The sequence below is a fragment of the Lethenteron reissneri genome, chromosome 10, assembly GCF_015708825.2.
Source record: "Lethenteron reissneri isolate LAM-NWPU_2019-01 chromosome 10, ASM1570882v1, whole genome shotgun sequence".
NCBI lineage: Eukaryota > Metazoa > Chordata > Hyperoartia > Petromyzontiformes > Petromyzontidae > Lethenteron > Lethenteron reissneri.
The window spans coordinates 14,628,646-14,651,231 of NC_083788.1; the positions used below are offsets into that span (position 1 = coordinate 14,628,646).

The 22,586-nt window shown below is 59.6% G+C and overlaps 1 protein-coding gene across 1 annotated transcript in view; it reads left to right on the forward strand.

Annotated features, from left to right (window-relative positions):
- LOC133341002 (myocardin-related transcription factor A-like) overlaps positions 1–20,935 on the forward strand; it is a 40,878-nt gene extending 19,943 nt beyond the window's left edge. The window contains exons 5-16 of the mRNA XM_061549585.1: positions 8,117–8,182; positions 9,076–9,119; positions 10,075–10,150; positions 10,449–10,616; positions 12,485–12,663; positions 13,165–13,293; positions 13,457–13,905; positions 16,793–16,937; positions 17,085–17,960; positions 18,484–18,549; positions 18,933–18,987; positions 19,967–20,935. Of these exons, the coding sequence (XP_061405569.1) occupies positions 8,117–8,182; positions 9,076–9,119; positions 10,075–10,150; positions 10,449–10,616; positions 12,485–12,663; positions 13,165–13,293; positions 13,457–13,905; positions 16,793–16,937; positions 17,085–17,960; positions 18,484–18,549; positions 18,933–18,987; positions 19,967–20,442 (2,729 nt within the window). The 3' untranslated portion in view covers positions 20,443–20,935. The remainder of the gene's footprint in view (positions 1–8,116; positions 8,183–9,075; positions 9,120–10,074; positions 10,151–10,448; positions 10,617–12,484; positions 12,664–13,164; positions 13,294–13,456; positions 13,906–16,792; positions 16,938–17,084; positions 17,961–18,483; positions 18,550–18,932; positions 18,988–19,966) is intronic.
- Positions 20,936–22,586: the final 1,651 nt, after the last annotated feature.

Below are 22,586 nucleotides of genomic sequence, written 5' to 3' on the forward strand. Positions count from 1 at the left end.
CCCCGCCAAATATTTACAGCGCGCACGCCGTATTTATAAAGCGAAGTAAATGTTTGCATAATTATGCCTGAAATGTGGACGTGCTGCCCACCGGCGCTTGTTCGAACATGTCGAGTCCTCGTCTCTGGAAACTGAACTTGAGGTGCGTGCGGAAGCGCTGTCTTCCCCGCCCTGGGCCAGAGCAGAAATCGGTTCCACCTGAGTTTTCAAAACTCGAATAACGACAACAACAACAATAATAATAATAAGTAGGTGTACCTCTGCACCACCGCCACACAGCGGTCGCTCATCACTCGTGTAGAGGGAGGGAGGATGGCTCCGATGCGCGAGGACGAGCCGCAGACGAGGAGCGGGGAGCCAGCAGCAGCCGCGTGGTCAGGAGCCGGCGCTACCAACAATTCCCTAAGCTTTACGGTCTTCTACGTATCAAGGTGTTACGGCCAATTAATGAGTGTTTATACGTGGGAAGAAACCGGAGCACCCGAAGAACACCCACGCGTGTGAGGGGGCAACACTCTATTCCCGTACAGATGGAACACATGAAGGTTAGTCCACATTTTGTTCCAGTGCATTCTCCTAGTGTGCCAGGGTGTCTCTCCCAGGGCCCACGGGAAGGGAGTTTCACAACGTGTGTGTGTGCGCGATCCACCAACTCTCGCTGCCTCTACAGCGCTCCGTTGCAGGCCACTTACAGCAGGGGCGCCACGCCACTTCAGTGTCACCGCTTGGGTTGTACGGCAAGCACGAGTGGATGGATAACTTGACTAATTTCAAACGGTTCTCCCATAATTTACTGTTGTCCATTTAGAGAAAGTGGAGCAAAGACAAAGATCCCCTTTTTAGCGTAAACAGCCCGTTGGGACAAGCGGTGTTAGCACACACACACACACACGAGTTCAGACAAACAGACACAAGTTCACACATGGACACAAACGAGTTCACACACGCACACACACACGAGTTCACATACAAGACAAAGATCCCCGGTATAGCATTAACAGACTGTTGGGACAAGTGCTGTTAGCGAGCACTCATGAAAGCCGGTACGGCACACGAGGGGGCGGGTGGCCAGCACCACGCCCGACCCCCTTTGTCTCCCCAGTGGCGATGTTTACACCCCGCACCAGGTACTCATTTGAGGCTTAGTCGACCTAGTGGAGGCCCAGGAGCGGTTCAGATTATCGTCACTGGTGTTGGCTGTGAGCGGGTCGCCAGGTCCGTAGCGCAGCGCGCTAACCGCTACACTACCGCTCTCCTAAACACACGAGATCACACGCTCTCGCTCTCACTCTCAACACACACACACACTCTCGCACCCATGTTCTCACGCTCTCACTCTTTCACACTCATGTACACTCTCTCTCGCTCTCTCTCTCCCGTGACCTCTCCCCTCCTCCGCATTCGCACGCCCCGCCTGTGTTTGTGTAGTGAGCGCATTAAATATGTTTTTATCCACTACGCTCACTCAGACACGCTGATGATCGTCGTGGTTGATGGTGGTAATCATGATGGTGGTGATTATGTGATGGCAGTAATGGTTCAGACGGTGATGATGATGGTAATGTGATGGTGATGTTGGTGGTAATGATGATCATGATGATGGTGGCGCTGGCCACCCCTCGTGCGCCGTGCCGACCTTCGTAGGTGCTGCTCGCTCACAGCACTCGCCCCAACAGTCCGTTCAGGCTACACGCGCGAGATCCGTGCCTTGTCCTCGTGAACCCATTACGCAGCCGATGCGTGTGTGAGTGAACACGTGGCAGCGTGAATGTGTGTGCGTGTGAGAACGCGCGTGCATGTGTGTACGTGTACGGGCTGTGTGCGTACACGTGTTTAGCCGGATAGAGGATGCTATACGGTGTGGAACAGGAGGATGTGGAGCTCAGTGGACTTGCCGATGACTGGTACCAGCGGTGTCAAGATCGGCCTCTGTGGAGGAGGTTCGTGAAGGATGCTACTGGGCAGTTGGAGGCAGTCGCCCTCCAGCAACAACGAAGGGCAGAGGAGCGACGCTCACAACAACGAGCGGCGCGCTGGGCGGCTAAAACGCAGCAAGTTGGCACAGTGGGAGGCACAGTTGGTGCATCTGCCAGTCATCTCAATCGGTCAACCCATGGCACTTGGGTCTGCCCCATGACCTGTCAGCAGAGAGCCTTAGATACTTTTCGTGGCCTAAAGGTCCACCTAGCCTGGCACAAGCGCTGTGGTGACGTCACCACTACTTCGTGGCGAATGGCGGGTGTTGTGTGCATGCTATGTATACACACACGCGCTGTGTGTGTACACGCTGTGTATGTGTACACGCTGTCTGTGTGTGTACACGTGTGTGTACACGCTGTCTGTGTGTGTACACGTGTGTGTACACGCTGTGTGTGTGTGTACACGTGTGTGTACATGCTGTGTGCGTGTGTGTATACGCTGTGTGTGTGTGTGTGTACATGCTGTGTGTGTGTGTGTACACGCTGTGTGTGTGTGTACACGCTGTGTGTGTGTGTGTGTACACGCTGTGTGTGTGTGTGTACACGCTGTGTGTGTGTACACGCTGTGTGTGTGTGTGTGTACACGCTGTGTGTGTGTGTGTGTACACGCTGTGTGTGTGTGTGTGGGCCCGGTTTGGCCTGAGCTGTTCCCACGCCGAGAGCCGCAAATACCCGCGCCTGGGAGCCACCCATAGCCCCTCCCTCCCCCTCCTGAATAAAATCTTACCTCCCCCCCTCACTCCCTCCCCCCTCAATCCCTCCACCCCTCACTCCCTCACTCCTCCTCACTCCCTCCACCCCTCACTCCATCCATCACTCACTCCCTCCACCCTCACTTCCTCCTCAATCACTCCCTCCACCCCTCCATCCATTCCTCCCTCCTTACACCCTCCACCCCTCACTCCCTCCTCACTCACTCTCTCTACCCCTCACTCACTCCCTCCATCCCTTACTCCCTCCTCCTCATTCCTTCCACCCCTCACTCACTCCCTCCATCCCTCACTCCCTGCACACCTCGTATCCTCCACAGCCTTCTCTAACCCTGGTATTCTTATCTTCCCTGAGTGAGTCGGTCGATTCTCAGACCCAGTCCCTCTGCACTCCCCACCGCCCCACCGCCACCCTCCACCGGGCGAGCGGTTCTCTTCTTTCCTCGTGACCTATGAAGGAGCGACGGTCTGGACTCGCAAGCGATGCAGCCATTCCGTTGCCTTGCCTGGGGGTTGGTGACGAGCGCAAACTGCCCACCGCTTGTCGATGGGGCAGCGTGACATTGTCTGGTCCACGGTTCGGAGTTCCCGGGCCGCAGTTGCAAGCAGGAGAGTTTGATTTCACAATTGCGCCTAAAGTGTCGGCATCTTCCGTGGTTGGTGCGGATTCGGCTCGGGTGATGCCCGTTGTTTCCGTTCAAGGTGGAATGCAGGCAGTGGTGGTGGTGGGGGAGGGCTCGGTGAGCCAGTTGGTTGGTGAGAGCGTCGCTTGAAAGCCACGAGTTCGCTCCGCGCCGTTTCGATGTTGAAATTCGGGCCAAGCGGAGTTCGCGCCGCGTGATTCTAAACCGGATCTCAGCCGTCGATGTGGGATGTTGGTCAGATCGACGTCGATGGGCAGGAGATTTGTGTCAGTTTCTGATCGTTTCAGTTCACAGAGTGGGAATTCGTCTTTTTCACAGCGGAGATCACAAGGACCAAGCTCCGTTCAAACCTATCTGGGGATGGCTGGATCCGAATAATTGTTTTCGATGGCGACGGTAAAAAGCACTCCAATTCGCCTTACCCAAAGTTTTCCATCCTGGAACCGGCTCCGACGAATATCACGGGTACTTTGATGCCAATGTGAGTCACGACAGGCCTATCCTGGCTGTTGGGGAATACAGGGGGTGCACCATTCTCATCGATGGAAACGGAGGTCAGGTCTGGGACGTAATCCCCCCCTCCATCTCGCCGAATGAAAGGTCGCGTGGTGTTTTGAGTCAAATAGGTGGTGGAGGTCTTCTGCATATGTCCAGTCTGTCAGGTCTTCATCCGCACTGTTGCTGATCGCATGGCCCTACTGTGTATGGTGACTATTAAAGTAGCCCTCGCATATATAAACAGTACCGTGTAGCGGGATGTTGCATGCTGGGTAAAGCAGGTTTGCGGCCAGTGTGTGCCGGGTGGTTTGTGCATTCACGACGATGAGCTGACCGATTCGGACAGAAGTGGTGGCTGCCTCTCCGTGTGCTGTTGGCAGGATAGGTGGCGGGCCGTCTCGCTCACGTAGCGAGACCATGCTTCGAGTGGCAGTGGCTCGTTAGCAGCTTGCGGCTGTGTCTGTGATGACAGCACGCATGTCACCGGACACGTGGCTTCCTTGGAGTGCGGGGGACGTCAACGACATGTTTCCAGATCTTCGCGAGCTCCTCGCACATCGCCCGAGAAAGGCCCTCGACATTGAGCTGACGAATCTGTACCCCCTTGGGGGCGACCAGGTGGAAGGTTTGGCCCTGAGGACCTTTTTTGATGGCTTAAAGAGTCGCTGTTCTCAGCGAGAGGTCGATGCTCGACGTTCGGTCGCCGTTTTGATGACATCCGCCGCTGTGATCTTCCACGTGACATACGGGGGGGGGGGGGGGGCAGGGGGTGAGCATTTGTGGTCGTGTTAGGAGTGATGGTGCAGTGGGTGGTTAGCCTACTCCGCGGCCATGGCCACGTAACCCATTTGCGCATCGTGTTGGCCTCAATAGGTGCTTGCTAATAGCACTTTCATGAACAAACTATGGCTATAGGTGGAACCTTGTTGCGTGTATGTGTGTATCGCGTGCTGCACTACAAACCGAGCATTCGCAATTTTAAATTGGTCCTGGGCCTTCCTTGGGTCAACTCGGCCTCAAGAGACCACCTTACGCGGTGTGTAAACATCAGCCCTGGCATGACAAAGGTGGCCGGGCATGGTGCTGGCCACACCACAGCCTTGGTGTGACCTACCGGCCTTCATCGGTGCTCGCTCAGGAGCACTTGTCCCAGATCCCCTGTGTATGCCACACAGGGGATCTGGGTCTGTGTCTGTGCGCGGGTGTGTTTGTGAGTGTGTGTGCGAGTCTGTGTGTATTTCCCCCGGCACCCCTTGAGCGGCTACTGGAAGTGATTAGCGTCGCTTGCGCTCATTTCTGGGAACTTGCCCTCATCACGCGCGTTTATTATCTTAGCAGTCCAGTGCCAAGGCCCCCCCCGGCCCCCACCCCCCACCCCGCGTGCAGGGTGGGGGGGTAGGTGACCTGCACAGGTGCCAGCACCTGGGGAGGCAGTGGGGCCTGTGGAGGCGGAGGGATCTGGAGTAATCACCCCGACTCCATGCTGATGTTTTTGCCGCTTGTCCGAGCCAACTTTCGTTACAGGAAATTAATTCTGTTCTGATTATTATTTAATTACGTCTGTGTGCACTGCTTCTTATTTCTTCTGTCACGGGGTTCTTTTTGCACCCATTTCTATTTGCTTCTTTGCTGTAATTTGGGCCAATATGTTGACCTAAGGTCACACAAAGACGAGTCGAGCTCGTCTCTCTCGAGTTCTCACGTGGGTAAACAAAGTAAGCCAGGCGAAACGTAGTGAGGGGCTATGGGAGGTTGGACCTGGGCGAGGCGGTGTGAGTTGGGGCGAGGGGTCGTCGCCCCTCTCGGGGTCGTCGCCCCTCTCGGGGTCGTCGCCCCTCACGGGGTCGTCGCCCCTCTCGGGGTCGTCGCCCCTCACGGGGTCGTCGCCCCTCTCGGGGTCGTCGCCCCTCTCGGGGTCGTCGCCCCTCTCGGGGTCGTCGCCCCTCTCGGGGTCGTCGCCCCTCTCGGGGTCGTCGCCCCTCTCGGGGTCGTCGCCCCTCTCGGGGTCGTCGCCCCTCTCGGGGTCGTCGCCCCTCTCGGGGTCGTCGCCCCTCTCGGGGTCGTCGTCCCTCACGGGGTCGTCGCCCCTCACGGGGTCGTCGCCCCTCTCGGGGTCGTCGCCCCTCTCGGGGTCGTCGCCCCTCTCGGGGTCGTCGCCCCTCTCGGGGTCGTCGCCCCTCTCGGGGTCGTCGCCCCTCTCGGGGTCGTCGCCCCTCTCGGGTCGTCGCCCCTCTCGGGGTCGTCGCCCCTCTCGGGGTCGTCGCCCCTCTCGGGGTCGTCGCCCCTCTCGGGGTCGTCGCCCCTCTCGGGGTCGTCGCCCCTCTCGGGGTCGTCGCCCCTCTCGGGGTCGTCGCCCCTCTCGGGGTCGTCGCCCCTCTCGGGGTCGTCGCCCCTCACGGGGTCGTCGCCCCTCACGGGGTCGTCGCCCCTCTCGGGGTCGTCGCCCCTCACGGGGTCGTCGCCCCTCTCGGGGTCGTCGCCCCTCACGGGGTCGTCGCCCCTCTCGGGGTCGTCGCCCCTCACGGGGTCGTCGCCCCTCACGGGGTCGTCGCCCCTCTCGGGGTCGTCGCCCCTCTCGGGGTCGTCGCCCCTCTCGGGGTCGTCGCCCCTCTCGGGGTCGTCGCCCCTCTCGGGGTCGTCGCCCCTCTCGGGGTCGTCGCCCCTCTCGGGGTCGTCGCCCCTCTCGGGTCGTCGCCCCTCTCGGGGTCGTCGCCCCTCTCGGGGTCGTCGCCCCTCTCGGGGTCGTCGCCCCTCTCGGGGGGGTCGTCGCCCTTCATGGGGTCGTCACCCCGAGTATTCCCCAGGGACAGTCCGGTAATTGGCGGTGATTCGCGCAGTGTTGATGATGGGCCGAGTGCCCACCGAGAGACGCGTCCGGGTGTGGGCTGCGGGGAAGGAGGTGACTGGAGGTGGGGGGAGAAGGTGGCACCTTGGAGGCTGAGGCCTCACCACTGCCCTTGGTTGATGTGAGGAGTTTGCTTCTCGGTTTGCATTGTTGGGTGAAGCAAAAGTGAAGATGAGCGAGAGTTTTTGAGAGGAAAACGGTGAGAGCGATTGGGGAATAGAGCGGGGGGAGAGCGAGAGATTACGGGAGCGAGAGTGCGGGGGTAATTGCAACGATAGTTGAGAGTGGCATCTGAGAGCGTGTGGTTGAGTTGGTATTGCGCTGCATGTGGTTGTGGGTGGTTGAGGCGGTGACGAGGGGGATTGCCGGACCCTTTGTGCACTTCCTCCTCGCGTGGTTGGCCGCTCAGGGTCGAGGGATTCCCTCGGGGGGGGAGGTGGGGGACGGGCATCCCATCCCAGGGGGGCCCTGGCAGCGTGGGCCCTGGTGGCTGCCCCCCCCACCCCCTTCCCCTGGCTACTCCCCTCCCCCGTTCCCGAAAGCCGAGCGCCGTGCCCGGCGATGAGCGCTCGGCTCATTTGACGGCTCCATTGGGCGTGCGCGGGTGCGGCGTGAGTCCCCTCCGTGTTATTGTTTTCTAGCTCTCCGTTCTTTAATCATCCCCACAATCGCTGCCACATGCGGCGGCGCGCGGTCGCCCCGTGCCGCCCCTGGAGGGCGGCGCGACCCGGGGGGGTGGGGGGCGGTGGGGTACGGGGGGGGGGCACGACCCAGCGTAGCGTGGCGGGGGTGGGGGGCTCTTCGGATCCCTCGCTCCAAGACGAGGGATCCCCACCACGCCTGGCTGCGTTGTCACGGCCCCTGCCGCCCCCCCTCTGCCCCCCACCCCCTCTCGTCGCCGCGGGTGGAGCCCCCCCCGCTGCCTCCCCGGTCAACACGCCGAGTGATGTCACTCGCTGCACTTCGTAATTTTCTCGTCAAAAAAAGTGGCGGCTCGCGTGCCAGCCCAAACACGCTTTTGCAAAAAAACACACGCCTCGCATTCCAAAAATGGGAAATTCTGCTGCTCGTATCCCTGGCGAGGTTACACACGTGCCGGCTCGGTAACGTCTTGCGTGCGTGCGCGTGCGTTTCGCCTCTGGCAGGGTTTGCGTCGGAGCAGTGGGAATCGAAAGCCCTAATAGGGCCTCTGAGGCAGAGCCAACCGCGACGCCGCGCATCCCCGCGACGCAGCTCGGCGAGCCGCGATGGAATGCGCGCATGGCGAGGGGCATCGCGGGGGGCATCGCGGGGGGCAGGGCGGGGGGCGGGGCGGGGGGGCAGGCGGGACGGGGGGCTCGAGGTTTGGGGTGCTCTGGGGCGGCAGGTGAAGGGGTCGTAGGTGAGGAGCGACGAGGGTTGGAGGCCGGGGCTGAGCGGCCACTGCGTCTGTGTCTCCAGTGCTGCAGGTGAAGCTGCAGCAGCGGCGCTCGTGGGAGAACCTGGAGCAGCAGCGCCTCGTGCCGCGTGAGTGCACTCACGTGCTCACACTCAATGCGCTGGGTACTCATTTTAAGGCTCGGTCAATCTAGGGGAGACCCAGGACTGGTCCATATATGAGCCACTGTTATTGGTCGTGAACAGGAATCGAGCTCGGGTCGCCGGGTCGTGGTGTTGTGTGCTAGCCACTACCCCACCAGCACATGCACACATGCACATACAAGCATATACTCGCGGGGACGCGTGGACACGTGGACACGGGGACGCGCGTGCCGCGCTGGTTACCGACACGCGGACACGCATGCTTGGCTCGCTCTCCACGCTCGTGGTCGGCTCGCTGAGCCGTGCAGCGGCACTCGTGAGGGGGAGACGGTGCCAATCCGGCAGCGCGCCGTGGAGAGGAAACGCCAGCGGCCTTGCCGCTCGCTCGCAGCGTACGCAGCGCTCGCAGCGTACGCAGCGCTCGCAGCGCTCGCAGCGCTCGCAGCGCTCGCAGCGCTGGCAGCGCTGGGCTTCTGCGGGCCAGCGCCGGGCGCCACTCGATTTGTTTGCGCAGCAATAATGACAATCGCAGCGATAGCAGCAGCAATAACAACAATAATCGTGGTAACCACGATTACTTAAATAAACCAAGGTGCCCGAGAGACGCATGAGCACAAGACGGACTTCAAAATAAAACGAGTGCACAGTTTGTACGACCGAAATGTTTCGGGATCGCGTGCACAAAAAATCACTTTGAGAGTTGTTTTGTTTTCATGGAGCGGCCTCGGCGTTCTAAACCGGCGCCGTGCATGAACGGTTCCCTGTGCGTGTGTGCGTGTGTGCGTGTGTGCGTGCGTGTGTATTTTGTACGTGCATGCGTCTGTGTGTGCGTGCGTCTGTGTGTGTGTGCGTGTCTTTGCGTGCGTGTGTTTTTGCAGCACTCAGGATGGCCTCTGCGATCCGGAACCTGGACAGAGCGCGGGTGAGAACCCAGGGACTCACGCCTATGGGGCAGAGGGCACGGGGGTAATGCAGCCATGGGGAAGGGCAACTTTGTCCAGGGGGGCAGAGGTCAGGGTTAATAGGGAAGGCTTAACGCAGCCACAGGGGGACAATGTTGCCAGGGGGGCAGGGGTCAAGCTAAAGGATCAAAGGTCAAACATGGACTCTGGGCACTGAATTGCTCTGGATTAATTTTGCCGGTTTAAATCAGATAGTTGCTGGGCATGGGGGCCCAAAGGCCCAAAACATCAAGCGCCCAGCAATAAACATCATCGTCATAGTTGTAGAAGATAAAAGTTGCATTGAGCGAGGTTATTAGTATGGTAATAAGAGCTTGGGGAAAAGAGACAATGATGGTAGGAGTGGAGCAGTGCGAGGGAAGAAGTCGAAAGACTGAAGTTGATTTTGCACGTTGTTGGCTTTCACGACCAACGCTACGATTCGTACTCCATTGCTTGGGTTAAATCTGTGACCCAGACAACGAATGGTGAATGAGAACATGGGTGGAGGATTTACTGCATAGGCTGGGGCGACCGGTGTGCTTGGGCAATGACAAATGGGCACTTCCCTATTTAGCTGTGTCGGGTGGAGGAGGGTGTACAACGCAACATTGGCATTGCGTCTTCCATTTCGCTCTGTTCCTCTCTGGCTCCTAGTCTGTCACCCTGTTCCTTACGCATGACGCCTTGAGACGTTGCGAAAGGCACCTAATCGGTAAAAATTATTGTTGTGGTTCTACGATCCGACTCACGAGATTCAATGATCAATCATGGGCAGAGGAATCAACAACTAAAGTTTACGGGATCAGTAACCAAAGCAGTAGCAATCTAAGAGTGATATGGATGTGCCTGACCCACGGTGAGCTAGTGATCGACGTGAGCGTTAGCGGGTGCTGCGATCGTCGTTGACCAGGCGCATGCCGTCCGTTCCCGCAGACGGAGGACTTCCTGAAGCACAAGATCTGGAACCGCCCAGACCGCAAGGAGCTCGTCAAGAAGCACATCCTGGAAGGTGGTGATGGCACCACGTCACGCGTTACTCGTGATCATCACGCGTCGCTCGTCGCTCGTCACGCGTCACGCGTCGCTCGTCATGCGTCACGTGTCTCGTTTCGTTTGATTCCGGCCCGGCCGTCGTCACCGTGGGAGCGGCGCTTGTCGCGACGTCGTCATGGGCTCCGATGGGCTCCGCCGGTTCAGTGAGCGTGGCAGTGGGCAGAGCGTCTAGAGCGGGGACGCGGCCGGCGCTGCGTCGGTCCTGACGCCGTCGTCTCCCCCCCCCCCCCCCCCCCCGCCGCGTGCGGCCACAGACACGCAGGCCCAGCCCGCGCTGCAGGCCGCGCAGCTGCGGCTCAAGCGCGCGCGCCTCGCCGCCGACCTCAACGGGAGACTGGCGCTGCGGCCCGGCGCCATCGAGCTGGTGCAGCGGCACATCCTCGCCGTGGACAGTGCCGGCCTGCAGCTTGGCGCCGGTATAGGTTCCGTCCACTCACCACTCCGTCCTCACCGTCCCCACTCACCACTCCACCCGCACTCACCACACCGTCCTCACCATCCTCACTCACCACTCCACCCACACCGTCCCCACTCACCACTCCGCCCACACCGTCCACACTCACCACTCCGCCCACACCGTCCCCACTCATCACTCCACCCACACTCACCACTCCACCCACACCGTCCCCACTCACCACTCACCACTCCACCCACACTCACCACTCCGCCCACACCGTCCACACTCACCACTCCACCCACACTCACCACTCGCCACTCCACCCGCACCGTCCCCACTCACCACTCCACCCACACCGTCCCCACTCACCACTCACCACTCCACCCACACTCACCACTCCGCCCACACCGTTCACACTCACCACTCCGCCCACACCGTCCCCACTCACCACTCCACCCACACTCACCACTCGCCACTCCACCCGCACCGTCCCCACTCACCACTCCACCCACACCGTCCCCACTCACCACTCACCACTCCACCCACACTCACCACTCCGCCCACACCGTCCACACTCACCACTCTGCCCACACCGTCCCCACTCATCACTCCACCCACACTCACCACTCCACCCACACTCACCACTCCACCCACACCGTCCCCACTCACCACTCACCACTCCACCCACACTCACCACTCCGCCCACACCGTCCACACTCACCACTCCACCCACACCGTCCCCACTCACCACTCACCACTCCACCCACACTCACCACTCCGCCCACACCGTCCACACTCACCACTCCACCCACACTCACCACTCACCACTCCACCCGCACCGTCCCCACTCACCACTCCACCCACACCGTCCCCACTCACCACTCCACCCATACTCACCACTCACCACTCCACCCACACCGTCCACACTCACCACTCCACCCACACTCACCACTCACCACTCCACCCGCACCGTCCCCACTCACCACTCCACCCACACCGTCCCCACTCACCACTCCACCCATACTCACCACTCACCACTCCACCCACACTCACCACTCACCACTCCACCCACACCGTCCCCACTCACCACTCCACCCACACCGTCCGTACTAACCGCACTGCCCGCACCACCTGCACCGCTTGCACCATGAGGCCCGCACCGTCCACAATAACCACGGACTACCGCACCGACCACGTGTCCCACAGCGTCCACTCATTCTGACCATCCTCACCACTCGCACGGCTGCCCACACCTGGACCTCGCACCCGGACCTCGCAACTCATGAGCAGAGCGTCCCTTCCCCTCTGCTCACGATGTTTGAGGACCTTCGTGAAGGTGGGCAGCCCCGGGTAGAGCTACGGGGCTGGAAGTCGTAGCCAGTTCCTGTTCACCGCAGCGCGTGACAGCGATGCCCTCTACACTATTTAACACATAATTCGAGAAGCTTAAGCTTGGGTCTATCCCGTGACGTCCTGCCAGCAAGCCTTGAACACCTCACGTGGTGGCCTCAAGGTGGACAGGCGTTGTGGTGAGAATGACGCCACTTAGTGGCGAGTTGTGGCTGTTGTTATGTGCTTGTGTTTCTATGTACGTGTATGTACGATAGTAAATGTATGTAAGTGGGGAGTGGTAGCGCAGTAGTTAGTGCGCTGCGCTATGAACCTTGGCCACCCGAGTTGGATTCCCGCTCACGGCCAAAACCTGTGACAAATATGTTAAATGGTTTTGGGCCTCTCCTAGGTCGATTCAGCCTTTAAAATTAGTATCCGGTGCAGTGTATAAACATCACCGGGGAGATGAAGGTGCCACTAACAGCACTTGCCCAGACAGCATGTTGAGGCTACACGGGGAATCTATGCCTTTGTTGTTGGTGCATGTGTTGCCCATCGCAGGCGGTGCCCACGTGGACGAGGAGGAGGACGACGCTCGCTCCCTCTCACCCGACAGCCTCGCCCCTCTCCCGCAGGGCCCCTCCCCTGCCCCGCAGGGCCCCTCCCCTCCCCCGCAGCACCCCTCCCTCGATTTCTCGGTCCCCGGACCGGACCCCTCATCCGCTGCAGATCCCGGCGCCGTGAGTCCTGTTCTTTGTTCTGGGGGGTCCTTAATATGGAGACTTTACCATGGAGACCACGCTGTGGAGGCAAGAGTAGAAATACAAAGATTTCCCGTATAGCCTAAACTGACTGCTGGGGTAAGTGCTGTTAGCGAGCACCTGTTAAGGCCAGAATGTCGCATGAGGCAGTGGGTGGCTAGGACCACGACCGCTGATTTTTACACATCGCACCAGGTACTCGTTTTACGGTGAGGCCCAGGACCGGTTCAGATTTGTATTACTGATGATAGTCGTGAGCGGGAATTGAACTTCCCGGGTGCATAGTGAAGTATGCTTGCCACTAATACACCCACACGTATACCCACACGTACACCCAGACTTACACCCACATGGACCCACACGGACAGGCATATCTCTAGAACTCCGATGTCGAGGATCGGTGATCCACTACGGCAGTGGTGCAGGTTCACTCGTTCTCGACGCTCATTCTCGACGCTCGTTCCCGTTAACACCTCGCAGCAACAGCAGCGCGGCCGGCAAGGGGACACAGCCAGTGCCATGGGGGTTTTGGCGAACCCCGTCCACGCGAGGCAGGGTCAGCCGGCAGGAGTCACGCCGCCCAGCAAGCCGCGCTCGCCGCTCGTCAAAGTGAGCCCCCCTCCCCGCCACCGCCGCCCCCCCCCCACCACACACCGCCTCCTCAGCGAGCAGACACGACGCAGATGCTAACGGAGATTAACTTAAAATACACGCGGTGCGGACGACGTGGCATGGATGTGTTCTTCTCCCCCCTCCCTCTCCCCGTCAACAGCACACGCAGCCCCAGCCGGAGGCCGGGGGCCAGCGGGCCAGGAGCCGCGGCAAGGACCCGCGGCCCAAGGTGCGCAAGCTCAAGTACCACCAGTACGTCCCGCCTGGCCAGCGGCCTGCCCCGGACAAAGGCGGAGGCGCCGCCGCCGCCGCCGCTGCCTCTGCGCCGGAAACCGCCACGGCGGCCCGCGGCCCCGGAGGAGGTCGGCCGGAGGCACCTTGCGACGGCCTGGCCCGCGGCCCGCCGATCCTGCCAGCCGGCACCACTCCCTACACGCGGCTCCTGCAACAGCAGCAGATGTTTTTGGATCTGCAAACGCTCGGGCAGCCGCACCAGCAGCGGCAGCCAGAGGTGCAGCTCCATCACGAGCAGCAGCAGCAGCAGCGGCGGCAGCTGCTGGGGCAGCAGCGGCTGCTGCCCCTCCAAGCAGGGCCGCACGCACCCTCCAGGTGACTGGGGCCCATTGGCCTGCGCGTCGGTGCAAGGGTGTGGCACACGCGCTGCGGTGAAATTCCTGTCGCTTTGTGGCAAATGGCAATTTTTTGTGTATGGCTCCGGGTGTGTACATTATTGTGTATAGGAGTGTGCACTGCGCTACAAAACTGGCGACCCACGTTCGATTTCCGGCGAAAGCCAACATCGGTGTCTCATCTCTGAACCAGTTCTGGGCCTCCCCGAGGTCGACTCAGCCTCAATTGAGTATCTGGTGCGATGTGTAAACATCGCCACCGTGGAGCTGAAGACGGCAGGACGTGCTGTTGGCCACCCACTTGTGCGCCGTGCCGGCCTTCGAAGGTCCTCGCCAAACAGCACATTGCCCCGACGGTCTGAGAATGTTTAGAGGGGGGAATCTTTGTGGGCTTGGAGCGCCACCTTCCGCTCGATGTGGCGTACTGCAGCACGGAGTCTGCGGGTGCGATTGGACACTGGGGGACACGCCATCATGCGTGGGTGTGTCGTCTGAAATCGATCCTACGATCACGACTCCGTACTCCACAGCATCGTGCTGAGGCCCGATTATTTAAATGCCTCTGCATCGAGTGGGGACACACTCACTCCGTTATTAAAGTCCATTTTTGAGTCGGGACCTGAATGGTTACTCACCTGGTAAGTTTACACAATATTCCTTGGTTCTTTCGATAAAGTCACGTAGATATAAAACATGATAATAAAAAATGAAGTGAATACAAATATCACGACGTTTTGATCACAACACAAGCGGTCGTCATCAGTAAAAGGGGTTATCCTCTAAAGGCAAACTGTTTATAAAGGTTTGGAGATGGGCGTAGCCCAAGTGTATCAGCAGCACCAGTAGCATGGGTGGGGCAGCATTGCCAATGCAGCAGCAATGCCAATGCGGCCGCAATGCCAATGCGGCCGCAATGCCAATGCGGCAGCAATGCCAATGCGGCCGCAATGCCAATGCGGCCGCAATGCCAATGCGGCCGCAATGCCAATGCGGCCACAATGTCAATGCGGCAGCGATGCCAATGCGGCCGCGATGCCAATGCGGCCGCGATGCCAATGCGGCAGCGATGCCAATGCGGCAGCAATGCCAATGCGGCCGCAATGCCAATGCGGCCACAATGTCAATACGGCAGCAATGCCAATGCGGCCACAATGCCAATGCGGCCGCAATGCCAATGCGGCCACAATGTCAATGCGGCAGCAATGCCAATGCGGCAGCAATGCCAATGCGGCAGCAATGCCAATGCGGCCGCAATGCCAATGCGGCTACAATGCCAATGCGGCTACAATGTCAATGCGGCAGCAATGCCAATGCGGCCGCAATGCCAATGCGGCCGCGATGCCAATGCGGCTACAATGCCAATGCGGCAGCAATGCCAATGCGGCAGCAATGCCAATGCGGCCGCAATGCCAATGCGGCCGCAATGCCAATGCGGCCGCAATGCCAATGCGGCAGCAATGCCAATGCGGCAGCAATGCCAATGCGGCTACAATGTCAATGCGGCAGCAATGCCAATGCGGCAGCAATGCCAATGCGGCTACAATGCCAATGCGGCAGCAATGCCAATGCGGCCGCAATGCCAATGCGGCAGCAATGCCAATGCGGCTACAATGCCAATGCGGCTACAATGCCAATGCGGCCGCAATGCCAATGCGGCAGCAATGCCAATGCGGCAGCAATGCCAATGCAGCAGCAATGCCAATGCGGCCGCAATGCCAATGCAGCAGCAATGCCAATGCGGCAGCAATGCCAATGCGGCAGCAATGCCAATGCGGCTACAATGTCAATGCGGCTACAATGCCAATGCAGCAGCAATGCCAATGCGGCTACAATGTCAATGCGGCTGCAATGCCAATGCAGCAGCAATGCCAATGCGGCTACAATGCCAATGCGGCTACAATGCCAATGCGGCTACAATGTCAATGCGGCTACAATGTCAATGCGGCCGCAATGCCAATGCGGCCGCGATGCCAATGCAGCAAAGGGGCCACCAGGAAATCACTGTACCCGCTCCACGCACCACACTACACACACCACACTACACACACCACACTACACACACCACACTCCACGCACCACACTACACGCACCACACTGCACACACCACACTGCACACACCACACTACACACACCACACTCCACACACCACACTACACACACCACACTACACACACCACACTACACACACCACACTCCACACACCACACTACACACACCACACTGCACACACCACACTACACACACCACACTACACACACCACACTACACACACCACACTACACGCACCACACTGCTGACGGTGGAGGTTGATTGACAATACAGCACAAGTCAAGTCATGACCCAAAGTGATTGATGACATCTTTCCAATGATTGCTGTGTCGATAACCTTCCTCTCAGTTGAAATTGTGTCTGTGTCTGTATATATGGATGGCTTCATTAACGAATCATTGTCAATAGCCAGTTGGCTTGCAAAGTACCATCGTCTTAGAGAAATCAATTTCGTGTGAGCCAGTCGCATTAAAATAATGATCAGCCACGGCAGAAGTATTGGTCCTATCGTGTTTCAAATCTGCCTTATGCTCTCGAACACGGTCCGAAGCATGTCGCTTAGTTTCCCCAATGTAACTGCTGCCGCAGATCCAGCTTAGTTTGTAGACGCCGGGATATTGCATGTTCAGGATTCTTGTCCTTCACGGATGGGATCAGATCACGAATTTTATGTAGTGTGTTAAATCGGACCAGGATTTTGTGTTTGTTCATGATTTTGGAAATCTTTTTGGTTACCCCTGCTATGTATGGCAGGGTGATGAAGGCACGATGTGTGTGCCATGCTGCCAGTGTAACCGTGACCCTCTGCATGCGTGAAGTCTCCCACCCTCAAGCCCGACTCGCGGCGCCATCAAATCCGAGCCTCGGACGAGCGGGCCCGACGCGAGTCCTGGCGCAAGCTCGTCGGGCAGCAGCCCGGCACACCGCGCCGGCGGCCTGCCCTCCAGCCTGGACGAGATGAAGGTGAATTGGGGAGTCGCCGCAACTCCGCCGGCACAAGAAAACGGGCGGAACGTTCCCGTGCGTTCGTCGCGTCGCGCGCGGCCTCGCGATGACGCCTTCGCGTGTCCCCCCCTCCCCCGCCGCCCGCGTGCCGCTCGTCCGCGCCAGGTGACGGAGCTGAGGCACGAGCTCAAGCGCCGCTCGCTGCCCGTCTCCGGCACCAAACCCGCGCTGCTCGAGCGGCTCCGCCGCGCCTTCTCCGCGGGGGGGGGGAGCGCCCCCCCCGCCGCGGCGCCGCCCCCCCCCGACGGCGACCCCGAGCCGGGCTGCGACTCCGGCGACTCGTCGCTCTCTCCGGGTCCCTGCGGAACCCCCGGCGTCCTCGCCCCCTCGCCCGGGGTCAAGGAGGAGAGGACGGGGAGCCCGGGATCCGAGGCGGATGCGGCGGCCGGAGACCGCCTGTTGCTCGAGATGAAGCGCAGGAAGATCCAGGAGCTGCAGAGGCTGCTGGAGCAGGAGCAGAAGCAGGCCGACGAGCTGCGGAGGCAGATCGCGCGCGAGAAAAGCCTCCGGCACGGCGGCCAGGCCTCGCCACCGCAGCAGCATTCGCCGAGCTTCCCGCAAGCCCGGGTCTCGCCCGGTTACCCAGGAAACCGAGCGTCGCCCGGTTTTCTCCCGAGCCGGGACCCCGTTGTCCCGCGGGCCCCGTGCGGCCGGGACGGGCCCGGGGGACGCGAGGACGCGCTCGCGTTCTGCTTCCCTCGGGCGGACCCCCGTCGGAGGTCGCCCCCGAGCCCGACCGCCGCGCCGGTGAAGCGGGAGTCCCTCGCCGGGGACGGCGCCGTCCCCCCGGCGCCGGGGCCGTGCGGGGCGGAGGCCGAGGCGGACCGGGAGCCCCCGCCGCGCACTCCGCCGACGCCCGCCGGCGTCGCGGCACCGCCGCTCGAGGTGAAGCGCGAGCGGCCGGCGCCGGAGCGCGAGGAGCTCGCTGCGTTCCCCGACAGCCCGTCCCACCACGGCCCGGGGCCCGGGGACGCCCTCCGGGTGAGCCTCCGCCCTCCCCGAGCCTCCGCCTTTCCCGAGCTCGCGCCCACGATCGCTCTCGAGGCTTGCGTTGCGCTCGAGGCTTGCGCTGCTCTCACGGCGAGGTTGGGGGCGGCACGGGCGCCCGTGCTGCACGTGGCCCGGAATGCACTGCCGTGGGGTTGGCGGAGCATACACACGCCCATGAGATTCCCTCCCGACCCGTGGGGTCGAGGTCGCCCTCTGCTGACTCGTCACGGGATTGCAGCAAGCGTACTGCGGCTTCCTCCCACGTGCACTGTAGAAGCACAAGGCAGGATCACACAGCTTGGGAAATAAATGGTGTCACTATTTGCTGAATTCCCCCGTGTTTGTGCTTTTCCACGGCTCTGAATCATTCTCTGAGAGTGAAGGAAAACTGCGCACGTTACCAATTGTGTACTATTAATGGTAGGTGTGTGTGCGTGTCTGTGTGTGCGTGTCTGTGTGTGCGTGTCTGTGTGTGTGTGTCTGTGTGTGCGCGTGTGTCCGTTCACACGAGCAGCTCGAGACGCCTGATCTCCCGCCCTCGTACGAGGACGCCGTCAAGCACAAGGCCCCCTCCATGCAGGCGAGCGCCCCCCCTCCCCAACCCCCCCTCGTCCACTTCTACTGTGACGCGGCTGCTCTCGCTCGTATCCCTATTTGCTTGATGCTTGTATTTGTCTTTAATGGGACTCGTCCTGGTCTCTTGTTCTCAACGGGTTCAACAAAACTTGAAACTTGAATCGTGGGGCGGAATGTGGCGGCCAGTCCCTCTGTAAAAGAAGCCGCGCTCGCGAGTCTCTGACTCGCGTCCGGGCGTCGCGTGGCGCTCGCTGTGACCCGGCGTCGCGTGGCGCCCGTGGCGCCCGTCGCGCCGTCGCGCCGTCGCTCGCTGTGACCCGGCGTCGCGTGGCGCCCGTCGCGCCGTCGCGTGGCGCTCGCTGTGACCCGGCGTCGTGTCGTTCCCAGGGAGGCCTGGAGCAGCACATGGACGACCTCCTGGACATCCTCATCGAGAACGGAGGTGACGCGGCAACAAAGGGGGAAACACAACTCGCAACACGACCAGCACAGTTTCTTTTTTATGATTCCGTTAAGTGCAAGCCAAATATGAGGCTTTTTTCTTTAGTTGGAAAGAAAATAAGACGAAACAATAAACTACACGAATATAGACTCAAAACCGTGGCGTTGGGCCACAGCATTCCAGACAGCAGACCCCCACATAACAGACACTTGACTCTCTTGTCTTTCCTTACACATGGTTTTACATGGGCTGCCTCTCGGCCCTACAGAGATCATGCAAATCATTTCCATCACGGTGTCTTAAAATAATTGACAGGCTTTTGGCAATTTGCGATGCTGGATGAAATTGTACCCACGCCGCGACAGCAATGGGCGTTACTTCACCATACGTTGCCAAGGCGCTCATCGTTGACACGAACATAAAAGGACCGTTTCTCGTGGTGTGGGCCGTTCGACGTGTGCATCGCGGTCGTGCCGTGCGGCCGGGACTCCGTCAAAGAAGCGGAAGCATGTCAAGCTGTGCACAGCTTTGTCACCGTGCGCAAATGAAATGGCTCAATCTTGCAATATTGATGTCTCTTGCATGTTTCATTGGTTAATAAAACTGCGTGTAAGAATTAGACCCATCATGACCTCTTGGGGGACGTGTATACAACTCCTGGCTATCCCTTTGCACACTGGGTCCCCAATCGATCATTTCTCTTAAAAAAAACTATTTTGAGTTTATTAAATTATCCCAAAAAAACTACTAAATTACTGACTTGGTTTCAGTAAAAAATATTTGTGGAAATAATATATATTTCATGTGCATACATTTTCTGGATCAGATAAGTTATCTTTGGATTGTAAACACGAGGCATGGGCCTCCATTACTGAAATGGTGATATGAAAAATAAATAATTTAGAAGAATAAACACAAGCCATGAAAGTTTCATGCACGTAAATCAATGTTTCCCTTCCTCTCCTCGTGACCCCTGCAGAGATCCCCGCTAGCGCCCGCGAGCAGAAGGAGCCGCGCTCGTCACCGCCGGGGGCGGCCCCAGCTCCGGCGCGGCCGACCGGGGGCGTGGGCGGCGGCCACCTGGGCCTCGCCGCCGCCTTCCGCCTGAGCTTGTCCACCGCCGCACCCTCCCCGTCGTCGTCGCCGCCCTCCGAGGCCCAGCTAGCGGCCTCGCTCGGCGTGGTGATCGGCGTGTGCGGCGGCGGCGGTGGCGGAGACGCCGTCTGGGCCGACGACGACGCGTTCTGGGCCGAGGCGGAGGCCGGCGCGGGCTCGGAGGGCGGCGCCTCGGACCGCGAGCGCGACGAGGACGGCGTGGACTGGGCCGAGCTAGCGTCCGGCCTTGCCCCGCTGGCGCACGCGCCCCCCGCCGGGCCCTTCTCGTCCGCGGACTTGTTTGACGCCGGCGGCGGTGGAAAGGACCTGGTGTTCGGCGCGGCCTCGCAGCTCTTCTAGCGCCGAACGGGGACGGCGCCAGGAGGAGCGGCGCGCCTCGGTTTTGTATTTTTCTAGAACGCGTTATGACGGCCTTGGCTTCTCGCCGCGCGGCATCGTCACCCCAAGGAGGTGGGCACGGGGGAAGCTGCATGGGCCAGGTTCCTCAGTCCTCTGGCTGCAGACGCTGATAGCCAACAGGGTGGGGTATGGGACCCAGCCACGAGAGTGGGGCCTAGCCGGGAGAGTGGGGCCGTCTGTGCCGTGGGACCCGACCCACAGCGCTGGTGGGATGGGGCTTGAGGACCCCCGTGATTGCCTTGACCCCACGGGCTCTGCTGGCCGTGCTCCGCGTGCCGACTTACAGATCTATTTTGCTATTTTCTAAAATGCATGCAACTTTTTGCCAAATATGTTGTCACAAAAAGCCTGTAAAACAATGTGATGTAACGGACTATGCTGAACGGGTGGAGGCTGTTTCCCACTGGCTCCATGTAATAAACAAGCACTTGGTACCAGCGCCCACTCGAAACCTCGTTGATCGCATGCCTGTTGCGCGCACGCGCGCGTGTACATTGTGTGTGTGTGCACGTGTGGAGAGCGCTGGCAGAGTGATTAAGCATATTTTGCTACAAACCCAGTGACCAGAGTTCAATTCCTGCTCATATCCCAACATTGGTGATGAATGAATATCTGACCCGGTAATGGGCCTCTCCGAGGTCAACTCCGTCTTAAATGAGTATCTGGTGTCGTGTGTAGAAATCAGTACTAGGGAAACAAAGGCGGCCGGTCGTGGTGCTGGTCACAAACACCCTTGTGTCTCATGCCGACCTTAATAGGTGATCACTAACAACACTTGCCCCAATTGTCTGTTGAAGGCTACGTCGGAGATCTTTGTCTTTTGTGCGGTCGCGGTGTTACAATCTGCTTCCACTCACAATTTAGTCATTGCCATTGCCGTCTGCTGGCGGGCCATGAGGATATGACGTAACGTGGCATTGTGATGTCATAACGCCGAAACGTGACCACCGATGCGTCCCTCTTGGCAGTTGTCACCCCCCGCCCCCCATTTGGATCTGCCACTGTCATGTACAAGATGTTGACACCGGGGAGACTGACCATACTTCCCCGCACTGCCCAGTGGCGGTTGGTGAAGGTGCCTGACCACGCCCACAGGAGCGACTCTCCAACCGCAGTGCTCCAGTTCACCACAGCAACCATCAAAGACAAAGATCCCCCGTGTCGCCTTAACAGACTGTTGGGGCGAGTGCTGTTAGCGAGCACCTATGAGGTGGGAGGCCAGCACCACACCCGGCCTCTCCCCAGTGGCGATATTTACCGCATCAGGTCCTTATTTGAGGTTGAGTCGACCTAGGGGAGGCCGAGGACCAGCTCAGATAAACGTCACTGGTGTTGGCCATGAGCGAGAATCGAGCTCGGGTCACCAGGCTCGTGGTGCAGCACGCCCGGTCCCTACTTCACGACCTCCCCAACTCGAGACGAACAGCCCCACCACCACCACAACCACCACCACCACAACCACCAGCACAACCACCACCACCACCGCAGCAGCAGCAGCAGCAGCTGCCACACTCGACGCGTGTAACAGTGGCTACACACACACCCGCAATGGTGCCTCTACCCCAGCAACACGGGCAGCACGTCCAGTCGGGCGGCTCGGCAAAACCTGGCTGGGTGGGGATCGACTCGGCCCATCAGCCCCTGGGGTCGATAGACCGAGTACGGCTTGTGTGAGGAAGTCGACGGTGTCAGCAACAACACAAAAATAAGTTTTAAAGAAATGAGTTTTCAAATCAACTCAATGCTTTCGAACTGCTTTTTGTGTTTCGTTTGTTGCCCTTCCCCTGCACCTTGGATTCTCACGGTTGTATTCGCACGGTTGGATTCGCACGGTGAGAAAGCAGTTCAATGTACACACACGAGTGGTTGTCCTGTGTGTAAACTCGTCCGTGCAACAGGAATGAGGAATTTCCACCACTGGATCTGCAGGACTGTGGACGGGAGATGGGCACCAGTGCCCAAACGCGCAATTGAGCAGGGACATCTCTCCGACGATCCGTGTGTTGATGAACTGTGGCGGTGATGATGGGAGGATTACAGGACACAGATTCACGGTGATGTCCATGACCAGCTCACCCGGTACG